The sequence below is a fragment of the Filicampus tigris genome, chromosome 6, assembly GCF_054856515.1.
Source record: "Filicampus tigris isolate MCC_2025a chromosome 6, RoL_Ftig_1.0, whole genome shotgun sequence".
Classification (NCBI taxonomy): Eukaryota; Metazoa; Chordata; class Actinopteri; order Syngnathiformes; family Syngnathidae; genus Filicampus; species Filicampus tigris.
Genome location: NC_141222.1, coordinates 23,129,151 through 23,153,475, shown reverse-complemented (window position 1 = coordinate 23,153,475; position 24,325 = coordinate 23,129,151). Strand labels below are relative to the sequence as shown.

The following is a 24,325-nucleotide window of genomic DNA, read 5'->3' as shown; positions in this document are numbered from 1 at the left end:
TTCTTCTCGTTTGCGGGACAGACAGGTCTCGAAACAATCCTGGATGGCGAAATGGATACTTATACAATACTCTCAACGTAGTAGTTTAAAAAGATTGCACCATTTGTAACTACGAAAACTCGCAACTACACAACCAAGACCTAATGAGTACGTACCATGCTGTATGCTTGTACATAAATACAGTACAGTACATTTTGTCTCCCCCTGCTGGTGTAATTTTTTTCTTTGACGAGTTGAAACTGTTAAATGAATTTCGTTGCTCTGTACTTGTGACATGTGCAGTCGCAATAAATTCAAGTTCCATACACAATAACAGCATAACACCACACAATACAATAAACATTTTACTATACAACTATTGTAGAGGTTTCTGTTGGAAAAATGTACAAAGCAGATTTTAAATACTCTAATTTCCAACCCAGCTATAGATGAACAACAAAATCCCTTTCAAAGTGAACTGAATTCTTTAAAAACACATTTCCCCCAATCAACAGGCATTTCAACTCAAAACTACAACACATGCTCGTTGCTCAAACAAAAGGACACGACACCAGCCTGCTTCAATAGTGTTCAGTTCAGAGGAACATGAAAAGCAAATTAACTAATAAATAAAAAGGTGAGCTCTTCAATTCTGTACAAGAATTATTTGAATATCAATGTACAAAACAATGTAGAAACCTTTGTAGCTTAAACGGCTGTTACAAATTCCCCCCCATTTGCCCTTTGGTGGACATGGTCACTTTTTTATTTTTAGGTCTGGTGTAAGAAGAGGAGAGAAAAAAAGTAAATTTTCCAGTGAGAAATAGGTGTTTTTCGATCAAAAACAAACTCCAGAAGATGTTTAAAAAGCTACAGTATTAAATTTCCTCTTGAGTCACAATCCTTAATTGGCACTTTCATCGAAGACCAGGTTTTACCTGTTCAACATGTTGGGGCTCATCTTGCATGAAAATGTCATCTGGGGGATTTAGACCTTCAACCCCCAAATTCTTTGCCGTTTACTGCACGTTCTCACAATGATTACAATAATGTGGAATGGTGCAAATGTTTTGTGCGGATGAAGTCAGACGCCATTTTCCATTACGACATTAAAAAATCAAAGTTTAACCAGGGAACTGCATTTTAAAAAAATATATCATATTCTCATAATATTAATCATTTCATACTGGAAAAGCCAACTTTATTATCTAAATAAATGGGACTGTATCATTGAAACAATATCCCTTGTCCTTGAAAAAAAAAAAGGATTTAATTCTTGTAATTAGATGCTTTTTGCTCTAAAAAACAAATAAAACAAAAGAAAATTCTTCATGTGGGGATGTCAGATTTATGCGATGGTACATCACAACCATAGCAGAGCTTTTAACTGTCCCCAAGTTAAAGTCCCTGTAAAGTGAAAATAAATTAAGTCTCGTAATATTGACACAAACTCCTCTCAGCCAGCGGCCGGGCGATGGGCTTGTCCGCGGCGTCACCCCCTCGCTTGGGGATTGAAATAACGCCACCGAATTGCTCTGCATCCAAGGAACATGCATTTTTGGGGTGTAGGCATAAATAGTTATGTAACTGCATTATGTAATAGTAGAAATGGGCCTAGTAGTAAGAATTAATTACCTTGCAATTGCTGTGGTTGCAGCGGATACAAAGAAGGCGCTCGAGTTTTTGTTATAGTTGAGGTGGGGCAACTTATGCCAGACGCCAAAGCGCGTCACTTGGCACCCTTTTAGCCACGCCAAACAAGTAAAACTGAAATGGTGACAAACTTTAACGCTGTAAGTCCATAATTCAGTACTACAGAGTTTTCAGAAATTACTTTCCAACGTGTGTTCGGAAACACTTTCTAGAATTCACTTCGCAGGGTCTTTAAGGTAGGGAGGATAAATGTTTTGGATTTGTTTTGGCGCCCTGGTCCCCATATGAAGTTATGTACTTTTTTTAAATGACATTATCTATTATTATTATTATTTTGTGGACCAACAAGCTGTTACCCACAGACTCCCGGAGGTCCGGGGACCCCAGTTTAAGAAGCACAAAGCACACCTCTGTGCTTGGGCCATCAAAATTTTTGAGGAACAGGAAAAAAAAAAAAAATGTAACCCTCACATTTTTGTAATACATAAAAAAATAAACATTTGTCCAATCAAATGTTTAAAATACACTGTTCGTGGCCTTCTGAGGACTTGGGATAAAAACTGAAATGGTCCCCCCCCCCCAATAGGACAAAGGTTCCCACTCCCGCTTTAGATACTCTGCCTCAATTCCAAATGTGACTACATTTTAACCTTGCATTTTCCCCCACGATAATGTTAGTGCCGAGTTTGTATTTGCTGCGTCAGGATGAGAAAGTCATCTAGAGTGAGGGCCGTTGTCATGGGAACCTTTTTATCTTGCCCCTCAGTACACTGATGAAAGTCAACAAACACAAGCATGGCGTTGGCACTTAAACACGCCCACAGTGACAAACAAAAGTGACTTTGAATTGGATGAGATGACAAAGAATATTTCCCCCTCTCAATTGACAATTTTACACCGGTTCCCCCCCCCCCCTCCCACAGCCCCTTTATCTAGAAACAAAAGAGCCCCTGATGGACCAGTGCACGCGTGCAGCCCTTTTCAGTCCAATCTGGGAGATGAGGTTTTCGCTGGAGAACCTCGAACGCCGCAAGTGAGCGCGAAGACTGACAGACAGACGTCTTGCTGGGTTTGGCAGAACACAAGTCAGGTTCCAAAGAAGGTCGCCATTGATTATACTGCCGCTGGCAGTGGACTTCAGACCTTTTCAAGTTATAATACTGATTTGGTGTTAGCTCCAGAATCGATGTGTGGTGAGGGGTGTGGGGGGGGATTACAGTGTGCTGTGTTGCCGATTGTGTTGTGAGGCTTCGTCCCGCTCCCGCTCGGGTGTGGGAAACGGAGGCGGGTCCTTCTGGCAGGGCTCCATGGTGACGGCCACGCCAACGCCGCTACGCCCCGACGTCATGTGCGTCACCTCCGCCCAAGTGTCCTTCTCGGGGTCGTAACACTCCACGCTGTCAAGGAACGTGCTGCCGTCGTAACCCCCTGTCAACACGGACAACGATTTCAATCATCGATTATTATTTAGCTCGCTTAAGAAGGGAGACAAGCTCAGTTTTTCCATCAGATTGTTTTATAGTGATGGCCTCGAACCGTCGTCCACCCAAATATTCACTGTAATTGCAACTTTGCAACCGTGCTAAAATAGGTCCGTGATTAGACCGTGTGACTTACTAATGAGACAATAGCGCGTTTTCGGATTACAAATTGCGAGTGACCTCACTGCCAAGATAACGAGGCCCTCCTTCACACAGTTTAAGTATATTTCGTACGAACAATGCAGTCACTTCTGCGCCTGCGGTGCTCCTCACCCAGAACATAGACGCGTCCGTGTAAAGCAGTGACTCCCAGAGCACTGCGCCGGTGCCGCATGGAGGCGGCAAAGCTCCACGTGTCCGTTTCCACATTGTAGCGCTCCACTGTGTTCAGTTGGTTCGTGCCATCATACCCGCCCATCACAAAGATGTGATTGCCCAGAGCGCAAACACCTGCGAGGAGTATAAACGCCGGTCGATTACAGTCTTTCTCGAAGGGACCCTGACCTCGTGTTCGGTACTCACCGGCTCCAGAGCGCATGGTGTTCATTGAGGCCATGGTCTTCCACTCATCTCTCTCCGGGTTGTAGCACTCGCACGAGCTCAGCCGGCTGGCCCCGTCAAAGCCGCCCACGGCGTACAGTAGCCTGTTGATGACGGCCACGCCCACCCCGATACGCCGAGTCAACATGGGGGCAACCAGTTGCCACTGGTCCCTTTCTGGATCATACCTACAGAGGGGAAGCGACACACGCTAATCATCTTAGGCGTTATCGTTCTCCATCAGCCGTGTTATTGCTGCGGCTGGCCGCTGGTAACAGCCGCGGGAGAAAAAGTCAGCGACCTACCTTGGGTAACTCTTAAATAAAATTATTTCACAATCATTGAATTACTGTGATATGAATTCACGAATCATACTTCCACTTTAACTCATTCACTGCTAGACATTTTCAGACCCTCTTTTACCCAAACGTTTGAAAAAATTTGGAGGAAAATATAAATAAATTTCTGGGATTGAACAGCTGGACTGTGAAAAGACATAAAATCGGCAATGGCAGCGAATGAGTTAAAAATCTGTAGTTCTCAGTTTTCCTTTTCAATGTGTTTTGACGAGGCGCAAAATTCAACTTTTGACTCGCCAATTGCAACGCCAAACTGCTTCATTTTGAGCCTTGTATTAGGCCATGTCACACAGTTTCTGCGTGCATTAACAATGTTATGTTGAGCGACATGCAGTATGAGCACCGTTCACTTACCTTTCCACACTGTTGTGGTGAATGCACCCATGCGATCCGCCCACCGCATATATCATGCAGTCGATGACTCCCACTCCTATTCGGTTTCTGGGCACGCTCATGGGTGCGCATGGCAACCAGCAGTTGTTCATGGGGTTGTAGCAGTCCAGCGAATTAGAGTCCATGTTGCCATCGGGGGCGTTGTTTCTCCCCCCCACGGCGTAGAAAAGCCCACTGATGACACAAGCTGCCAGGCCACTCCGAGGCACCTGCAGGTCCGCTAGCCTGAGCCAGGACCCCGCGCCGGGATTATATGCCTCCAGGTAGCTGAGGGATTGCTGGAAGTAGCCCCCGGCGGCGTAGATGAGCTGCGGCACCTTGGGGGTTCGGCAAGAATTGACTTTGGTGGGCTTGTGCAGGGTGAGGTCCTGGAAGATTTGTGCAAGGTAGTCTTTACACTGGGGGGCCCAGTCGAGACACTGGAGCTGCGCCTTCAGGAAGTTGGGGGTGAGGGAATGGCAGCGGACAGCGTGGAGTAAGGCCTGGACGTACGGCCGACGGTTCTCGCGGTCGTAGCGCACCCAGGCCTCGCACGCTCGGAAGACTTCAGACTCGCAGCGCACGTTGAGCTCGTCGCGGCTGATGAGGTTCACCAGCTGGCAGTGGGACAAGTTAAAAAACTCCTCCTGTGTCGCCACCTGGAACAGAGGATGATGTAACCAACTTTGAACAAGGGTTAAACAATTAATCTAATTCAAACCAACATCGGTATGTATATAAATTGCAATGCAATTTTGAAAGGTTGCAATTTGGGACGGCGGGGGACATGTGTACTTTATTTCTATAATTTCCGCATAAATTCAACGCTCGACCCTAGTAGGATAGGCAGAGCAATGGATGTTCATGCTTAAAAGACTGCAAGTCTTAATTTACTGCCTTATTTTAGCATAAGCCTAACCTATAAATCATAATATTGAAGAGAAAAAAAATCTAAATGAATGTTCAGCCCTACTTTGAACACTATTTAACTGTAGGCAAGGATTTTGAATTCATTGTTTAATTTAGAAGGTGATAACATTTCTGTTAAGACAAGTGGGCCAATTTGTGGTTCTTTGGAATTACGAATCGTTTTTGCTGTGTGTGGCAGGCCAAACTTGGCTTCAGGTACGCTGCCCCTCGAATGAAATTAGGAAAAAAAAAACCAAAAAAACGAAGTTACTGTAATTCCCTTGCAGGTTGGCAAGGAGAACAAAAGTTGCCGATCTACTTTCAGCCGTTATTTGAACGGGACAAACGGTGAAAGACAAATACAAAACGCAAACAGTGCTAATTTTCTTTACCAACTCATTCACTGCCATTGACGGATTTACTTGTCTTTTCACATTCCAGCCATTCAATCCCAGGAACGTTTTTATATTTTTTTCAAACGTTTGGGTAAAAGAAGGTCTGAAAATGTGAATGAGTTAAAAACACAAGAAAAAAAAATGTCGTGTATTTTAGGTGTGTTGAAAAGCATTAAAACTGGCATTTAAATTAAATGAGGACCATGAGTTTGGCATGCAATTAAATCTATTTACGATCTTAGTAATGGACCGAATCAAACTGGCAAATCAAGGTGCCATTGCACAAATATCTGTCTGATGAGAGCACCTGGCTGAAGTTCATGTAGATGTACTCCCGAGCCTTCTGGTGGAGCTCCGTGCAGCCGATTTGCTCAGCGAAACTGGCGATGCCGATGGCGTTGCTGGGGTCGAGTTGGTGGACCAGGAAGTCGCAGCAGGCCTTGACGACGCTATCTATCTGGTACATGACGGCGCCGTTCATCACGTGGATCACGCACTTCTCTCCAACCGAGATACTGGCTGTGTAGGCAAACTCGATCAGTCGGTTCATCACCTGTATAACCAGAAGGACAGAAAATGACGTGCGTTGTTAAAAGGTAATCATGACTAAGTAAGTCAAGTTTGTGTTTTTTTGTTTTGGTTTTTTGTTTTTGCTAATAACTTGGTTAGCCGCGCGTATCAAATCATACAGTTTGGAGGTCAACCGAAATGTTCTGAAAAAGCTAAGTCAAACAAAAATGTGGATTTCAATCCGTAATGGCAAATCTCGTGAGACTGAACATCTCAATGATTAACCCTTGTTACACAATGTGTGTGCTTTTCCGCAGTTTGTCACCGCAGTGTCGCCATCATAAAAGTGTACAGGCGCCGTTTGCAGTAACATTTTTAACACGGTTAGCTGTCACACAAGTGCAAAAAGAAGTTAACCACTGTGCAAAGCAGCGGAGACGAAGGCTTGCTGATGGCAAGTCGATTAACGATTCACCCTTATAAACAATATTAAGTGTTGCAGTTAAACACTGTATAGTCAACCAGACTATAAACAAACAAAACTGTTCTTGGGTTGATGACGATCTTGACATGACATTTTGAGGTCATGCACGGCATAAGAATACGTGGTCGTGCAGCAACGGAAGGCGCACTCGTTTTCACTGCACTTGCTGTTTTTCCATTTGATTTTCATCATTATAGTGTCGAAGGGTTTTTAGCCAAATATTTACAGCATTTTTACTTCACTACTGCATGAGGATAGATTCGGGATAAATGACGGCACTTTCTCAAAAATGTGGGTTTGAAACGCCGTTGTCAACCAAAACTCTATACTGCGGAAAGGATAGTGCCTGGATGCATCAGTGCAATGTATAATATACATTCAGGGTTCGATATTAATAATAGCTGTGTGATAACGCTCGTTGAAGCGTAGCTCATGGCGAGGAATATTTTTAATACATTAATACATTTTCATTTGCTTCTAGGCCGGTTCATAAAAATAGGTTTTCATATGAAAACGGTCATCCATTTTCAAAAAAATTGCATCTATTGGGGATGTAACGATTCATTCAAGCCCCGATTCGATTTTAAATTTTCACTTCAATTCTATTTAAAGCGTAAGTCATATGAGTTAAGCAATAAAAAAATCACGGCTCACCTGTTTTCTGATTTGGAGCCAGGATTGGTCGTTATCTGTCTGTGATGTCATTTTCAGACGACAGAAGTGACAAAATGGCTGCCCTGAGATGGCTAAAAACAGGTGGATTTTGCTGCTTAACTCATTTCATATTAATCATATTGCCTTGTTTCAACGAGTGGGCCGGCATCGAACATATTCCTGAAAAAAATGTTTTGGTTGACTTCCTCTTAATTTTTTAAGAAAATGACTCATTTTATAACAGATTTTTTTAAATTCTTATTTCAATATCTGCATTTTGTCCTCGTTACAAACAGCAACTTCTTATAACTTTCGAAAAAAAATATCTTAAAATTTGAACTAATAATTTTGACTGTTTAACTACATTTTTGTCTCATCAGTGTTTTGTTTGTGCCAAAACTAAACATGAAAATAAATAGATTTGACTGTTATTATTACAAATCCTTTTGTGAAAAAAAAATCTAAAATTTCAAATCCCAAATTTCCACATCATTTTTTTTTTGTTTTTTTTACATCGATTCATATTTCAAGCCGTTTAAATCGATTTTCGATGCATCGTTACATCCCTAGCAACTACCATGACCTCATCATTCAACACATCTGGAGTCAAATCAAACATGATGTGAATTGTGGGCGAGCTGTCTCACCTTGGGGTGGATGCCCTCGATGGGCACCAGCTCCATGCCGCACTCCTTCAGGCCGTTGGTGAACATGGCCCTGAAGACGGGCGACGACGACGCCAGCACCACCTTGTGAGCCACGAAGTCCACGGCCTCCAGGTCCCGGTAGCGCACGCGCAGAGTCACGTCGCAGAGCTGGCGCTCCAGACGCAGCTCGTTCATGATGGCGAAGGCGGCGGCCGTGTGGCTCTCCAGCGTGTAGCTCAAGACGCGGTGGCCGTTGCGCGTGGACGGAGTCACCAGCGCTTTGCATTCTGTCAGGCACTCTGACATTTCCTTCCTTGTCTCCTCCTCCTCAGTCTCTCGCGCAAGAAACGTTTGGCGGTATCATGGCACCACGGGGCAAGTGTGGGTGAAATTGGGTGGATCCTGTTGTTTGGTTGACTTTTGAGTCAAATTAATGCAGATACAATGACTCCTTTGTTGAGTTCAGTACCTGTGTCGAGCTTTGTGACTCATTGCGGAGTTACTTGAGAGCTCATAGTTGCTTGGACTGCTACTTGACGCCGTTCCAAAATACCGGGAATCGAACTTGTGAACTCCATTGACCAGCGAGAAAAAAAAAAAAAAAATACGGCAGAAAAATAACAGAAAAATTCAACAGCTTCAACAGGAAACGCTTTTAGCTATTTGGGCCATCAAAACATCTTTGCAAACAAGTTTTTTAACTCTGATGGGTAAAGACAATGTAGTCCAATACTTGTAAAATGAAGGTCTTGTTGTTCTTGACAGCCCATTTAACCGGTTTGTTGCAAAGTTTTCAGCACGCTGAAAAACGGTAATAAGAGGGGGGGGGGTAATCTGGAGAGATTGGGGGGGGGGGGGGCTTACTGTTTCTCTTCACAGAAGCAGAAGATTAAAAAAAACATTGAGAGTTTTGTGTCCCAAAAAGTGTTGTCGGGATAATAACCAAATTGGAAGTCAGGGAGAAGCTATTTGGTAGCTTTTGTTTTTGAATCCTTCCAGCGCAGCAGTTTGTTGGCACCGTGAAGCAGTCGGCTCAACTAACACCTGGAAAGAGAGGAGAAAGTGACATCAGATACTCAATACACCTCATACGGTGTCAAACTACATCTGTGTGTGCCTACCAAATGCTAATAAACACGCTCATATGTTGCCTGTATTACATGACACAGAGCAAGTTATTCCGAGTGCAGATTCATGCGATCGACACTTCCTTATCGTGCCGCTTGAAGTCATCGCAGCGCAGAGTATAAACTCCCTCCTCGCATGTGGTACATAGACGAGACACGTTAGTTCGAGTGGAAAGTGACGCATATGAGACGGGAATGGAAAAAAACCACTATGCACCCTGACCAAGCAAAACAGGTTTTTAACACTCTTCTTCAGGAACGAGGACAAAAATTACACACATAAATGAAACTGATAAATGACATGGTGCCAGGTCGGAACGCTGAAAGATTTTATGTAGAGCAAAGTTAATGCAATCTAGCGACCGCCCTCGGCCCACTTGCAGGCAAACTCTGGCAACAGTCCGAGTGTGAACACTACACGGGATAAACGCACTTAACCGGCATTAAAATGTATAACAAATCACAAATATATAACCCCAATAAAGTCATCAGAAGTCCATGTATGTACAATAAAAACTTTTAGAGGCGCTTTGCGAAATCTCAGCTGGTAAAAACATTAGCACATAAATAATGAGCGTGAGTAACTCAGCAGACGGCATTATCATCTTGAACTGCAGACATTACAAACAATATCCAATCGTGTTGGGACTTGATCCGTATTTATTTTGACTAAACTGTGCAAACCAGGATGAAATTTGAGAAAACAAAAATGCATGCACTTTTTGGGGCTCCCGAGCAAGAGTACTAAAATATATGTGTAAACACAGCCTTGTGTTGTAGCTGAACTATACATTTTTAAAAACAGTTTAAGATGCCATGCAATGCATGCATACTTTGGATGTTAAACATTGGGTGTGACTGAAATGAAGGCACACTCAGCATGACTCAGTCTTTTATTGTTCCTTGTGTGAAACAATGAAAATAAATTAAAATGCAAGCAAAAAATTTGGACTAGAGTACAAATATGACTTTATATGCTTACCACTGAGCACTGCAGTGGGTTAAATGAATGAGGGTGAACTTTTTTTTTTTTTGTTCACAGCAGACCTTCAACCAGCCAAGATTCGGTACACAGCAGGAGCGCAGCACAAGATGAAATTTGGAACAATGGTAAAAGGTGAATGGAGTTTGCCTGACAGACCCAATGAAGAAGTCCTCTGATCTTTATATGGAGTGGAGGGTGACACAGGTGTGAATTTTCACAAAAAATCTTGTACTATCCTGTCCCATTGTAAAAAAACAAAACAAAAAACAAAAAAAAAACCAATCCTGTCAAGTCCTGTTCAAGTGAAAATGCCTCCCAAGCCCGGGAGCTAAAAGTTAAAGTTAAAAGTGACTCCCACTCCATCTTCCTCATGGACTCTCCCGCTCCCGTGAACTTTTTAATCCTGTTCTGCCCCAACCCTGTGATTAAAGGTAAAGTTAACTCCGATCCCAGCCTCTAAAGGCCCTGATAGACAAAACCGACGTCGGAGATCGTGAAGCGTCGCGGCGTCTGAATGCGCCGTCTGTTTGGTGTAGTAGCCACCGTCGTAGTGTCGTAAGTCGTCTGTAAGCGTCTTGGGGGGGCGTTTACGTATGTTGCATCGGCGTCGCCAGTCGTGACATTTGGTCACTCTGATTGGCTGTTAGCTAGCAAATCAGCGCGCGGAGCACCAACGGGAAGTGACAAATGCGGAAAAACAGTCAGCACGCCTCCGCTGCCTTAATCTTCTTACGAGTACAAGAGCGAGGGTTGACAATGTAAGTATTTCACGATACCGTCTCAAGAACGTGATGTTTTACTTCACGCGGGAGTTCATCGTGACCGAAGAATATAGCTGAATGCATCGTTTACGTTTTTATAATCCGCCCCCGGCCAACAGCTTTCCGGTTGGATTTTTCTAACCATGAGGAAATGGTGACTACCGCCTCCGATTGGTACGGAAGGGTATTACATCTTATGCATGCGCAGAAGGTACTTTAATGGTCAGCGTCGCTGTCTGTCGTTGCGGTGTGTTTTGCCAGCGTGACGTGCCGACAGCCGGCCGGACGCCACAGGGGGGAAGCGTCTGTCACTGTTGGCCAATCTAGGCCTTTAAGCATGTGTTTAAAATCCCACACCTAACGGGCCAGTTGGCCGCAGAGCTCAGTTGGCGAAGCATGAGGCTCCGAATGTGTTCAAACTTCACATTGGGGGAACTACTTGTAGCAACTGTCACCGAGGTACCCCGCAAGAAGGCTAAAGAAGCCAAACTGTCTCTAGTATGATACTCCCGGCTGCTGCATTTACACCTGAAGGCACCTCAAGCTGTTCACTGCTCCTGTGCTTGACCAATGGCGAAAATGTTCAGGTCAAAATACCGTCTTAATGCACAGTGATATGAATGAAACTTGCTACTAGTGCGCTGAACTGCTTTGCTTACCGCTCACTTCAGCCTGAAAATACCCACAACCAGTTTCATTAACTCCCCAACTATACAGTTTCGACTTGGCACGTTGAATTTTTGTGTTTTCATACATGTTCCTGGTTCCGGCTAACACTTAGTCTGTGATTCACAATGAGCTCAACACACGGAAAATGTATTCAATGTTCAGGGAAAACTCAGAAGCAAACATTTGGATGCGTCATGCAAAAATTGAATACAGTTTCGTGTGGTGCAACTACTTTTTTCCCCTATTGTTACGGTTTGTTTCTTAACGTGTGATCAAATTGGCTCATTTGCCTCAATGACTCACTGAGATCCAAAACAGATTATTCAAAGGCAGATACAAACACTGCGTGTGAGTGGTATTCTAACACAGGAGATCAATTTATAAACGAGCTTGAAGATTTGAGCATAGGTTTTGAGTGTGAAAATGTGACTTTTTGTAGGGCTGAACAATTATTTGCATACGAATCAGCATCGCAATGCAGTACAATGCAATTTTCATACTCGTCAAGTCTGCAATTTGTCACGTGGCAAGACGTTTTTCTCCCCCTGGCTGAGGTAAATGAGCTGCATTTTGTGTCTGATAGTGAAAGTATCACCTCCCCAGGACAAGCGATAATCTATATCTGCATTTTTATGACCACATCCAAAGCATTCATCACCTCGCCACCTGCTTCAATGCTACACCTTGCGTCACGAGTCATCTAAAAACGAGGAGTTCAGGCCTTCTTGCACCCGCGCGACAGTAAATTAACTAACAATGCTAAAGTGTTCCTTCAAACAGAGTCTGTCGGGGTAACAAAGGTTTTACAATGGTGGCAGTTTGCCTCTGTAACACATCATTTTCCATTTGTAATGGGGAATTCAAGCATATCAAAGGACGATCAACATGTGGAAGCAGATTGCGTTCAACTTTTGAGCAGTTTCCCATTTATTGCCATCTAAGTGAAAGAGCGCTTCATTTTTCTGCGCGTCACTATGTCGCTGCCATAGATAGACGAACAAAGATACATTATATTTTTCACATAAAATGAAGTCAAATGTGATTCATTTCCCAAAGTGGTTAGCAATCACTGTCGTCGGCCCTTTTTATGATGCACTTGGTTTTTGTGGTGTTTACAGCAGGATAGGTCCCAGGATGGCACAAGGATAACAGCGGGCCGGCGCAAGCGTGTCCACATTGGGCACTGGTTGCTAAGCTACAGAAAAGGCAGTAGTAGCCTTGTGGCTTTTGTAGTTATAAAGGAAAGCCCTCCTTGTAAGCATGTGTGCTTATGTTGTATTTCAACAGTTCTATTGTTGAAAATGCTAAATCCATGTCATTTACTGTACATCCCTGCCAAAATCTCTTGCTGATGTCACACTGATATCACTCCGCAACCACCTCTCATATGAGACGCGCGCCGCTTGTCGTCACAGCGCACTGCTGTCCGAATTGAGCATTTTTCAAACGCAGCAAACACGTACCTTGGGGGTTTTGCTATCACGCCACGGCAGCACACACAATAAATGGCGCACTGTGCTCTGCTAAACGCAGTGTGTAAAGGATTTTGCAGTAAAGCACAGATGTCAAACACAAGGCCTGGGGGCCAGATCCAGCCCGCCACATCATTTGTTACGGCCGACTAAAGCAATTAAAGTGTGTCTACTAATGTGTCTTGCTAAATTGATTTGCTCTTTTAATTTTGGCAGAAAATCTTTATTATTGTTTTCTTATTTTTTAACATAGATGTTAGAAAAATTCTTAGATAATTGACCAAGATAATTGGTTGTCACTATTTTCCATTAATTCCTTGTTCAGTCAATTTCCTGTTAGATATCTTTAAAATAAGAATTAAATGCGGGGGCAAAGTATTGATTGTACAGGTATATGTAAAAAAAAAAAAAAAAGACAACGTGACAATACATTTATATGATTTTCTCAGTCATAATGTGACCGTCCCTCTGCGGTAAACCGTAAATACAAAGTGGCCAGTGATGAAAACTGATTTTACACCCCTGGACGAGATTCGGAGTATTTCAAGGACCTTTGTTGTACTCCACAAGTTCAAGCCCGTTTGTGACTCCCACTTTCTGTCCCTCAGACCAGCTTATACAAAAGCTTCTCCAGGGTTCCTCTGATAAATACAGTACACAGCCGTGCAATGGTTAGTGTAAGAAACGCTGACTGCAAATGGTCAAACGAGGACAAGCCACTAAACCGGAGTACGTTTGATCACTGGCATGTTGGCAGCGAGTTACTCGGTGACTCATCCTGAACTCTTCACAGTGGAACTGAATGTACCAAAACATGACCCACAAGTCAATGCAGATCTTACATAATGAATTTAAACAAAATGGGACTCTTGCGTGCTCAACACACACCATTCATAGATTCTTCTGCTTTGTTTTCTTTTTAATTCAGCCACCCATCCACATCCGCGTTCACACGCTGCATTTGGCTCGTGGACACCAGCGGCAAAGCGCTGAAAATAAAGATGCATCGAAATGAAGTTAAATTCGTTGAAGCCTTTATGTGGCGCTACGAATGCCTCCAACTTGTCCCTGACCAACACAAGTAAGGTTGCTGTTCATTTGAATCAAAGTGAACGAGCTACCTTCTGATAATAACAACAGACGGTAGCTAGCGGCATTGAACCGCTTCGAAAACAAACACACGAAATCCGATCCAACTAGCCGTGTTCCGATGGTATAAAAAGCAAATCGCTTTCGTTCACATCCACATTAAAGTCAAACTTGAGCTTCAATCTGTCAGAAAAGATACTCACGTCGCGTAGCCGAGTTCCTCCATGATAAACTGTGCGCCACATAAGAAGGGGGAGGAAGAGTGCGGTGGGGGAGGTGGTGTGGGGCGGGTGGGGGAAGCGGTAACTCACCATGACTAAGCATAGTACGAGGGCCTCCCCTGCCCTTCACAATAAGAGTGTCCCGACGTGGCCTCAGTTGACACGTAACGGCGGTCGATGGGCTCAAATCAATGAGAGCTTTTATTGAGAAAGGATTGTGTAAGAGTGAAAGTACAGTACTGTACTGGACGACTGCCAGCTCAGTCAAACTCACGAGCGAGGCGACTGTTCAACATGACAGCCTCGACCAAATCGACCCATAACATTAGGTTAAATTGTGATATATTGTATTTATTTTTTATTCATAATGGTGTTGAAATTTACAGCTAACAAGCACATTTTAAAATACCATTAAAAAGAAAACCTTGGTGGACACCTCATATGCCACAATTTTGTACATTTCAATCTTCATTTCTACAAATGTCATTATTCACTGAAGACCAAATGTGAAGTAATGTCATAAAATGCCAAATGAAATCAAAGCAAATACACATTATACAAAAAATAAGGCATAAAAAAAAAATTCTATTTCGTATATTTGACAAAACACCGTTTTTCCGAAGTGAGAGGCTGACGGGATCGAAACCGGAAAGCGACGTCATTAGATGAACGACGATGGCAGCGCTCAATGGGGAAAGTGTACAAAGCCACTCAGAAAGCGATATTTCGAACTCATCTGAGGGGATCCAGGTGTTTGAAGAGAAATATGAGGTTGTTGGCAACTTGGCATAATGCATGTTGGACCGTACGTGTACGAGCCAGATGCTCAGGATGATGAAAATGTTGTGCCCAAACGACCGGACATGGAGTGGTCACGAGAGTTGTGAGACCCACTGACAAAATGGTAAGCTAAATAGGCTACGATTATTAGCCTAGCATTGTTTGAAATTCGATACCGTGAGTGCTGTAAATTACGCACGATGAGATTACCTATTTGTTACTTGTTGATTCCACATCATTAACAAAGTCATGCCAGCTGATGCATAAAGCATTGACTCCCTCCGGTGGGCTGCTGCCTTTCCCCCGCTTTTTAACCCACTTGTGTTGTTATCCTTTCGGCTTTTCCCCTCCGGGGTCGCCATAGCGAATCAAGTGCACGCTCGATTCGCATAATTGATTTGTGTAACGGGTTGAAATACCGCTCTCTACCTTTTATATTTATATATATTTTTTACTATGTTTACAATTTCTTGCAACCATTCGGGAGCAGTAAACAAGACGTTTTGTTTCAAGTGTTTATTGCAGAATTGAACAGGTGTGCCGTTGAACAGTTTCGATGTTGCTCGTTGTGATGAATCTTCAAACAGGAAAAACAAATTACTGGACTGGCATTGCCCGAATGGCCACAGCTGGAATGGGGAGGCGGTTAATGTGGAAGCCAGTTGAACCTTAACACAAACTGCTCCATTTACGTGCCCTGCTCTAATCTTTTGGCCACTGAAACAACTGTTGGCCTGAATGTGAACAATGCATCGCCACACTGCGCCGAGGCATTTCGCCGAAAAACGCGATAAGAATGGCAAAGAGCAGCAAACGTGACAGTAAACAATGCAGTACAATGGGTGAGTGGCAACTCGAGCTCTTCTAATAACGTCACTCGCCGAAGATTACTGGAGATTGCCGAACATTTTCATTTTCGTTGTTAAACGCGTTGCTATGGGTCTAATTAAACCCAGGTTGCGGCATAAAAAGTAACGAAAGTATGCTTAAAATGGTTTTAGCCGTCAAAAGATGGTTGAAGAGAGTGAGTGAGGGTGAGAGTGAGAGAGTGAGGTTGAGAGTGAGAGAGAGAGCATCATAGCATTTACGCATCAGCAGTTGAATATAGTAAAAATGTTTTTGAGCAATAAAGATGATACATAATAAATATAAATAAACAAAGATTGTTTTACTTTGATAGTCATTTGTTGGTCATTCAGCATAAATGCCCCCGAAAGGTTGAAGTATGCACAACTGGCTATTCTATTTACAACCACAAGGTGGCAAGAAAAAGCAACACTGGAGATTCATGCAGGGCGACTCAAGATGGTTTCAATCACGTCACACACGTTAGGCCTGTGACATGAACTGATTGAGCTTGTCATTTTATCCTGCAAATCTTTTATTTTATGGTGTTAGCTTTACAAAACATTACATTAGCCTCATTGGCAGGCTCACTGCTGATTTAAACACATGACTTACAAAATTTAATTTGAATCGAAGTAAAGCAATAATATGACCTGACAAGTCTTGAACAGGCCTTTACTTTAAATTCCTCACTCAGTTGATTGCCCAAGTCTGTCTTTCGTTCCACTCAATTGATCTCAGTTGCCTAAATGGGTCCTTGCAGACATATTCAAAGGCTGCTCTGAGAGAATTGGTGTTTCTTCATAAGTCATGTTGCTGAATAATTGCTCCAGAGGGCTGCTAAGTCTTTTGTAAATGTGGTTTTGTGACATCTGTCAGTTTAGTTTTTTGCATGAATTTATTATAAAGAAAAGAAGAGGGGGGTCTGTTATAAGATGGCTCATTAGTGGATACGTCCAGCATCTGGAACAACATGTGAAAATACGTACAATCAAAGGAACCCCCAAACCAAGGTGGGCTCATTTATTAAAGCGGAAGTCAACTCAAACTTTTTTTTCTTCCAGAATATGTTCTATGCAGGCCCACTAGTTGAGGCAAGGCATGGTGATTAATATTGCGTTTGTGGAATATGAGTTAAGCAGCAAAATCCACCCGTTTTGAGCAATCTCAGGGGGCAGCCATTTTGTCACTTCTGTCAACTGAAAACAACCAATCACAGCTCACCTTTTTTTCTGAAGCCGAGCTATGATTGGTCGTTATCTGAGCCCTGGGGTGTATGATGTCATTTGCAGTCAACAGAAGTGATAAAATGGCCGCCCCCCCTGAGATGGCTAATAACGGGTGGATTAACTCATGTTCCACAAACGCAATATTAATCAGAATGCCGTGTTTCTAACTAACTAGTGGGCCTGCATAAAACATATTCTTAAAAAAATATGTTCGGGTTGACGTCCGCTTTAAAGTCTTCACTAAAGGATACAAAACACTTTTACACTTTTTTTTTCAAAGTGTAAAACTTAACATGTTTTTTTTTTTTAAATAAAAGGTACATATGTATCTGTAAGTTGTACATGTGCAAATTGAAAAACTAATATTGTCGGAATTGCACTAATTTTTGCTAAGGAATTTGAGATTGTTCATATGATTTGCAACAAGTTTTGAAACAGGACAATGAATAAATGTGAATGAGGACGGGGGAAAAACTATGATGTCACTTTGTTTCAGTGTGGTGAAAGGCAGTTAACCTCACGGGTTGGCAGATGAACGGGAGAAAGGAACTGTTTCGGTATGCTCACCCTTGTAATAAAATGTGTGTTATGTGGCTGCGTAAATGGTCTATGTATGATATAGTTCAATGCCCTTACCACATGTGAGACGAGGGGGCTCACTTCCTGTCGTGCTACTTGTCGGTTTCCAAAAAGGCCTCATGCACAATTTAAGACAAAGTCAAAATAAACCCTGCTCCAGAAACATTTAAGTCCTTTATTTAAAAAAAAAAAAAAAAAAAAAAAAGAAAATCAATAGCAGGCACAGTTAAAAAAAAAAAAACGTATATAATTTACTATACAACAGTTACCACATGTTTTCAAAGAAAAACTTTCACAAGATGAAGACAGTACAAAAAAAAAACACTGAATCTTTTGTCAATGAAGGTCCTGGCAGAGGACAAAAAAAACATTTGTACAAAAGTGTAATGCCAAACATGAGATAATAGAAACGATGTGTTGCGTCTGTCAGTGTATCCAAATACAACATTGTGCTTGTGTGGTTGAGCTTTTCAGCCGGTCTGACATTTAACACAAAACCCAACGCATTTTCCACCAGACACACGATGACCGTCATTTCAAAACCGTCTTTCTGCATCGCTCTCCCACACAATGCAATGAAGCTTTCTGTGGTCAATGGTATGTTTCTCGTTCCTGTGCATTTTCCTCTTGGATTACCAACACAGTAAAGCATACAGTCGATTTAAGTACACTATACGTCACATCTAGGGCCTTCGATCCAGCGAATTCCGTGTGTTTACAGAAGTACAACATTGAGTGTATCTGTGCTGATTTAATGAGAAACCACACCAAGGGGGTTGAAGAAAACCATTCAAAGACATTTGAATGTGACATTTACATTAGTTAGTCACTGTTTTCATCAAAGTTTTCTTCCAGGCTTGGATCCAAACCACAGGAGCAAGCCATTTTCTCCATTTTCTCTGATATCTCAGTGCAATTTAGCTGACAAGAGTTGCCTTGTTCACATTTGAGCGGCCTTGTTGTCTCACCGTGTAAGTACGTGTCACGGTTGTCTACAAGTGATCCAGAAATGATTATGATGATCTTCAACAGGAATAGTTTATATTCCCTAGCTTTGTGTTTTGGATTCTTCCATTTTTCACCCACTGTGCATCTTTTTTTCTGGTTCTAGTTTATAGTCATCCTTTTCCACTACACAGTCCCAACTCAGCTCTACTCGCTGCGGGTTGGGGTGTTCGGTTTTACAAACCACAAGCATCTATTTTCTGTTGCGCCGATTCCTCATTCGGGTTGCGAGTGAGCTGGAGACTATCCCGGCTGACTTTGGGCGAGAGAGGTGTTGTACACCCTGGACTGGTTGCCAGCCTAACACAGGCCACATATAGACAAATAAGAATATACACTCATATTCACACCTTCGGTCAATTTAGAATCTTCAGTTGACCTTATGTACCTATTTTTTGGAATGTGGGAGGAACAAAGTGAAGGAAAGCTGCAGGCCAGAGTCGAGATTCGAATTGGAAACTTCACAACTTTTCACAACTTTTAACCAACCACGAGGACAACATGCTGCCCGGTGTTCAGTTTTCCGTATCATAATGGTTGTCCGTCCAAAAAACGATTGACGAAATGAGTGAGAACACGACATCCTAACGAACAACAGCAAAGCTTTTCCTGTATTTACTTTTTGGCTTGTGGCTGGTCTCCTCGTTTTCATCAAAGAGGAGACTAAGGCACTGGTTAGCAAGGACGCAAAATTAATCGCGATTAATCATATATTTTTTTTACAAAGCTTGGAACCGATATTTACTTGAGTAAAATCTTGGAATTAATATGGAAAAAAGTACATTTTGATTCAAAGACTGTTCCAATAGCGTTCTTTGATCCTTGAATACGATTCTTTTCCGGTAAAATACACCTGCCACACACCACCAAAGATGTGCAACTAATATGGTATTTCAATTTGGCTTTGCAAAGTGCGCAAATTATTTTGGATTTCTCCAATGAGCCATCGAGCAACCTTTTAAATTAAAACTACGTAAAGGTCCGTCTTTGTGACAGTTTGACTGCAAATTGAGTAGAGGGAAGCTGCCACAGGAAGAAAATAAAACTGAGTTAACTGAGTTAATTTTTTTTTTTAAATGCGTTATGAAATTTAAATTAATCTCCATAGTTCACGCTAACTGGTAAGCAAGGACCAATAAAAGCCCACGATGGTTTGGTTGGCACACGCCAGGTACTAAAACAGTACCTCATACATCTGCTTTTGCCTGTGGTGAGCAGAGCAGGTACCATGCAGTGGAAAAGGGATATTCGCCCGCCCCCAAAAATGCGCTACATGTCTTCTGTTAAGTGCGAGCCGAGCCGACGAGTCTTTAAGGCTTGAAGAGTTTCGGATAGAGGGTCTTGATGGGAGACGGGTTGGTGACGACGTTCCCAGAGGAGATTGTTGTCTCCAACCCCGCCTCCAACTTCTGGGAGGGCACCTCTGTCTTGCTGAAGCTACACTCCAGGAAGGGCATGCCAATCTTCTTCACCTGGCCGTCCCTGGTCATGAGACACGGCCGACAGAGCAGCCTCAGAATGGCTCTCCTCATGTCCTTGCTGGTCAGGGTGTAGATGATGGGGTTGAGGAGCGAGTTGACTATGGCGACTCCCAGGAAGTAGTCGGCCTTGAAGAGGAGGCGGCAGCTGCGTGTCGGGCAGAAGAAATCCAGGAGGAGGAGGAGAAAGAGGGGCAGCCAACAAGCGATGAAGACACCCAACACGATGGTGACCGTCTTGAGGAGGGCGATGTACTTTTGGGACTTTCTGGCCAAGCCCTTTCTCATGCTGCTTGACAAGCCTAATCGCTGGCGTTGCGTATTGCTGCGGACGATGCGGAAGACCCTGGCGTACAGCACCACGATGGCGAGGAGAACTGCACTAAAGACTGACACGCAGCATAGGATGTAGCTCTTGGCATAAAGAGGAAGCACGGTGGAGCACTGGCTCAGTCTGTGGATGCAGTTCCATCCCAGGATTGGGAGGACGCCCAAAAAGGTCGCCAGGGCCCAACTGGCGCAAATCAGCGCCAACATCCGCCCCCTCTTCGCCCCGTGGTACGGCCTCATGGTCACCATGGTGACGTGGCGTTCGATGGCAATGGCCAGCAGGCTGATGACGGAAGCGGCCAGAGTGATGAAAACTCCTCCCTCCCTGAGGAACCACAGCAACGGCGTCAACTGCAGAGTCTTGGGCCCGGACATGATGATGTTGGCCATGTAGGTAATCCCGGCCAGGAGATCCGATAGAGTCAAGTTTCCCAGGAGGTAATACATGGGCAAGTGGAACTTCTTGTTCCTCCAGATAGCCAGGAGAACCACGGCGTTCTCCAGCACGATGAGCAGACACACCACCAGGAAGGCGATGCCCTCCGGTCGGAGGCCGTCGCGGTAGCGGTCTCCCTGCAGCTTGCCCGTGTAGTTGTAATGTTCCACGATGACAGACTTGTCCTGGTAATGCCAAAAGAACTGAAGATAGTCGTAAGTGGAGAGGGTAGTGGAGGATGGCTGCACGGTGGACGCAGTTGGGGAAGACCCAGCGTGGGCAGGACTTGAAGCCTCCATAGTTTATGGCGCTTTTGCTTGAGCCGAGCGGCTATAAAGTCATTTCAGTTGACATGATTTTGGCCGGCGTTATGGAAAATCGCCCTTGAACACACAGGGGGATGAAATGATATTCATCTCTCTTTTTTTTTTTTTTTTAAATCCAAGATGTTTTCTGTTTTACCACAAGAGGAGGCTATTGAGCTCTGTTCTGCCCAGGTCACTGCAGGGGGAAAAGGAGAAATGCTGAATTTGTTCAAATAAAATACACAAATTATGAAAACAATACATTATAATACCAAACAATTTATGGAAAACATGCTGTTGTCATGTTATAAGACAGTCTTTCTTTGGCATACAGTAAAGCATAAAACTGTCAGAAAAATATATTTTAATATTTTTTTATTACAAATAATGTATGTTTGTTCAATATTAGTAACAGCCTGAACGATTAAATACCCATCCACTTGATGTTAGAAGGTACATAATTAAGCTGTATATCAATTTTTTGGAGACTTTTTTTTTTTGTTTGGTGGTGGGTGTGTTCTAAATGAATGTGCCTTGGCTCAGATAAGTGTGGGAAACGCTGCCTTAAACGGTTATTATTATTAAAATGTCAACCTTTGGTCGTATTGATGTCAAACAAATGTTTAGTCTCACGTCTCAGTGTCACTTTAAGAGCATGTCAGTCACGCCACTTTGCATCGTCTCAGACAAACACGTGCACCCAATTTGAAGGAATGCAGCTGCATTCGCCGCACCATCCACATCCAACTTTTATTGTATAGATGAGGTGTGTTTGAAGTAATGCACATTGTAAATGTGCTTTAACCATCAGTGCCGAAGCACATACGCAAACTATTATCATGAATTTGTCGCGCATTTGTGCTTAAATTGTTAGAAGCAGTGAAATTAAAGTCAATCAGAGGTAATTAGATCTGCATTCCTCTTGCTCCTTTGTGGGGTTTTTTTTGCCTTCATGTCGTATGTTAACATTTACTGTCTGGGGATAGTTCACACATTTAATTTATTTAATCTGGATGCTATTGGAAGTTATTGACAAATTCATAAACCGTAAATACGAACAAATAATCCATTTAAATCAAATGATTAAATTACTTAGTCATGGATTTATGTACTTTACTGTATCAGCCTTTTTGCTGATAACAACAATCTGTAAAAAAAAAAAAAAAAATCCTGCATACATTTTTGGGCAATTCAGGAAAATTCCAGTAGTTTCTTATACTGTTTAAGTCTTGAGCGGTCTACAGGGCTAAATAAGTACTTACCAAACTGTCGATGTGAGATTACTGTCCTGCACACACAACGCATTAAAAAAAGTAAAATTACAGTTAACTACATGTACTTTAAGACATTACATGAGAAAAATAACCGAAAAGAATCAATACCTTGAAAACGGTTGCCTTAAGATGCTTTTCAGAAGTGTAGAATCCAAACATGAGCATCCATCGACTGAGTCAAGCTGAAAAGTTTGCAGTGTGCTTCAGTTCAAACATGCAAAAGCTAAAGGGACTGGTCCAGCCTAACTTAATTCTCGCTCTCGCTCTCTCTCTCTCACTCTCTCTCACTCTCTCTCACTCCCTCCCACTCCCCCGCCCCCTCGTTCTCTAAAGAACAGATAAACCCCAGCAAACCCTCTTAAAACTATTTCAACAAAGGGAGAAGTTAGGATTGGAATGACATTTTCCAACGCCAAACTATCATAAATGTATATAATCATGGCTACACATAAACGCCTTAAAGGTCATAGATTTGGAAATCACCCAGACATCAAACAAACAAATCCCAGGAGACTTCAGCTCAGTAAGCAACGAAAAGATAAAGTAGAAAGCGTTTTGCTTTTGCTTTTTGGTTTTTGAAAGGTGGGCTTGGTCTTGTATGCATAAATTGAATCAAAAAATGCCAGTTGATCCCCACATTTAGCTAGATTCATACAGAAAAAAAAAAAAGCTTCTTCTTTGCCCCAGCCCCCCACGAAGCAAGCGTTCTAAAAACACAACACTTCATTCGCGTAGGTAACTATTGACAGACAACATTTCTGATCTGATCCCTCAGACGCAACGGTTCAATTTGCGTGTCAAAGTTCTGATGGTGTTACCGCACGCAGGTGACATAACAAGGGATAGCATCAAACCTCCAATGCGCACATAAACAGCACAACATTGTGAAGTGTTAGGGGAGCGATTACGCAACTGTGTTTTCCATCAAGTCATCCATCTCTGTAGAGTTCGTCCTCATTAGGATCATGGGTGAGCTGGAAACCAGTTGAATTTGGGTAAAAGGCAGGGACCCTGGACTGGTCAGCAGTCAATTAGAGGGCACGTATGAGCAAACAAGCATTCACAACTGTGGACAATTTAGAAACGCCAATTGATGCAAGCACAGGCCTCGGAGTCAACGTTCAAACCCTGAAACTCAGAACCGCGAGGCAAAAGTGCTAACCGCTAGTCGCGCAACTGTGGTGCACAGCTGTATTTTCTTTTTATATTTTCTTTTCTCCGTACTCTATCGTTTGCCGCTATTTTGCTGGCAGAACCGGTTTTGAAAAAGAAATTGCTTGGAAGCAATTCCAAAGCAAACGTGGACAGAGAGCAATTGAGTTGACGGCTGTCCAAGTTAAATGTATTCCTGCCACGATTAACTATTGTAAAAAGTCCTCCTGACACATCCAGAAAGCGGGACGTGAACGGGACTCCCACGGTCCTTGCGGTCTTGAAAGCAGCCCGAATGCCAGCGCCTCATGGTTGGATGTCATCATGCCTTGACACGTTCGCTGTACTCGGTTGTGGATTGTCCCGTGCAGGGCCTGCGGAACGTGTATGAAGACACGACCGAATGAAACTTTGATTCGTTTCAAATCGATTCTTTGTTGTGAGGCGCTTTACATATTTTGAGAACACGCAAATACATGAAATCCAGCATTTTGTTCCGAGCGCCGTTACTTGTGTATTTAAAAGCTGCTCGGCTTTCCCACCCTCTGTGTTTTGACGGTTGGAAATCCTGCCCTTTATCCGGCTGCTCCTCCTAAATGTGCCA

General features: G+C 43.0%; 3 protein-coding genes across 8 annotated transcripts in view; 1 reads left to right on the top strand and 2 right to left on the bottom strand.

Annotated features, from left to right (window-relative positions):
• Positions 1-331: 331 nt before the first annotated feature.
• Positions 332-14,370, bottom strand: keap1b (kelch-like ECH-associated protein 1b). The gene is made up of 7 exons (XM_086033546.1): positions 14,290-14,370; positions 7,984-9,027; positions 5,996-6,241; positions 4,367-5,043; positions 3,636-3,841; positions 3,387-3,563; positions 332-3,060 (listed from the first exon to the last, which is right to left on the bottom strand). Exons 2-7 carry the CDS (start codon positions 8,287-8,289, stop codon positions 2,846-2,848), a joined length of 1,827 nt encoding a protein of 608 aa, XP_085889672.1. The 5' UTR covers positions 8,290-9,027; positions 14,290-14,370; the 3' UTR covers positions 332-2,845.
• Positions 14,371-14,970: 600 nt separating this feature from the next.
• The window catches only part of fdx2 (ferredoxin 2), a 49,702-nt gene continuing 40,347 nt past the window's right edge, over positions 14,971-24,325 (top strand). For all 6 annotated transcript variants that reach the window (XM_086034381.1, XM_086034382.1, XM_086034384.1 and 3 more), the window contains exon 1: positions 14,971-15,211. The gene's annotated coding sequence lies outside the window, so the exon portion shown is untranslated. The remainder of the gene's footprint in view (positions 15,212-24,325) is intronic.
• On the bottom strand, positions 17,884-22,831 carry s1pr5b (sphingosine-1-phosphate receptor 5b). The gene is made up of 3 exons (XM_086034424.1): positions 22,678-22,831; positions 22,558-22,583; positions 17,884-21,491 (listed from the first exon to the last, which is right to left on the bottom strand). The coding sequence occupies exon 3, from the start codon at positions 21,287-21,289 to the stop codon at positions 20,057-20,059; it is 1,233 nt and encodes a 410-aa protein (XP_085890550.1). The 5' UTR covers positions 21,290-21,491; positions 22,558-22,583; positions 22,678-22,831; the 3' UTR covers positions 17,884-20,056.

Bases quoted from the DNA above. Each gene is read 5' to 3' on its own strand.
- keap1b (XM_086033546.1), bottom strand. From the start codon at position 8,289: ATGTCAGAGTGCCTGACAGAATGCAAAGCGCTGGTGACTCCGTCCACG. The intron at 6,242-7,983 runs GTGAGACAGCTC...CTGGTTATACAG, and splicing joins TCGAGGGCATCCACCCCAAG to GTGATGAACCGACTGATCGA. The intron at 3,564-3,635 runs GTGAGTACCGAA...TACTCCTCGCAG, and splicing joins CACCATGCGCTCTGGAGCCG to GTGTTTGCGCTCTGGGCAAT.
- s1pr5b (XM_086034424.1), bottom strand. From the start codon at position 21,289: ATGGAGGCTTCAAGTCCTGCCCACGCTGGGTCTTCCCCAACTGCGTCC.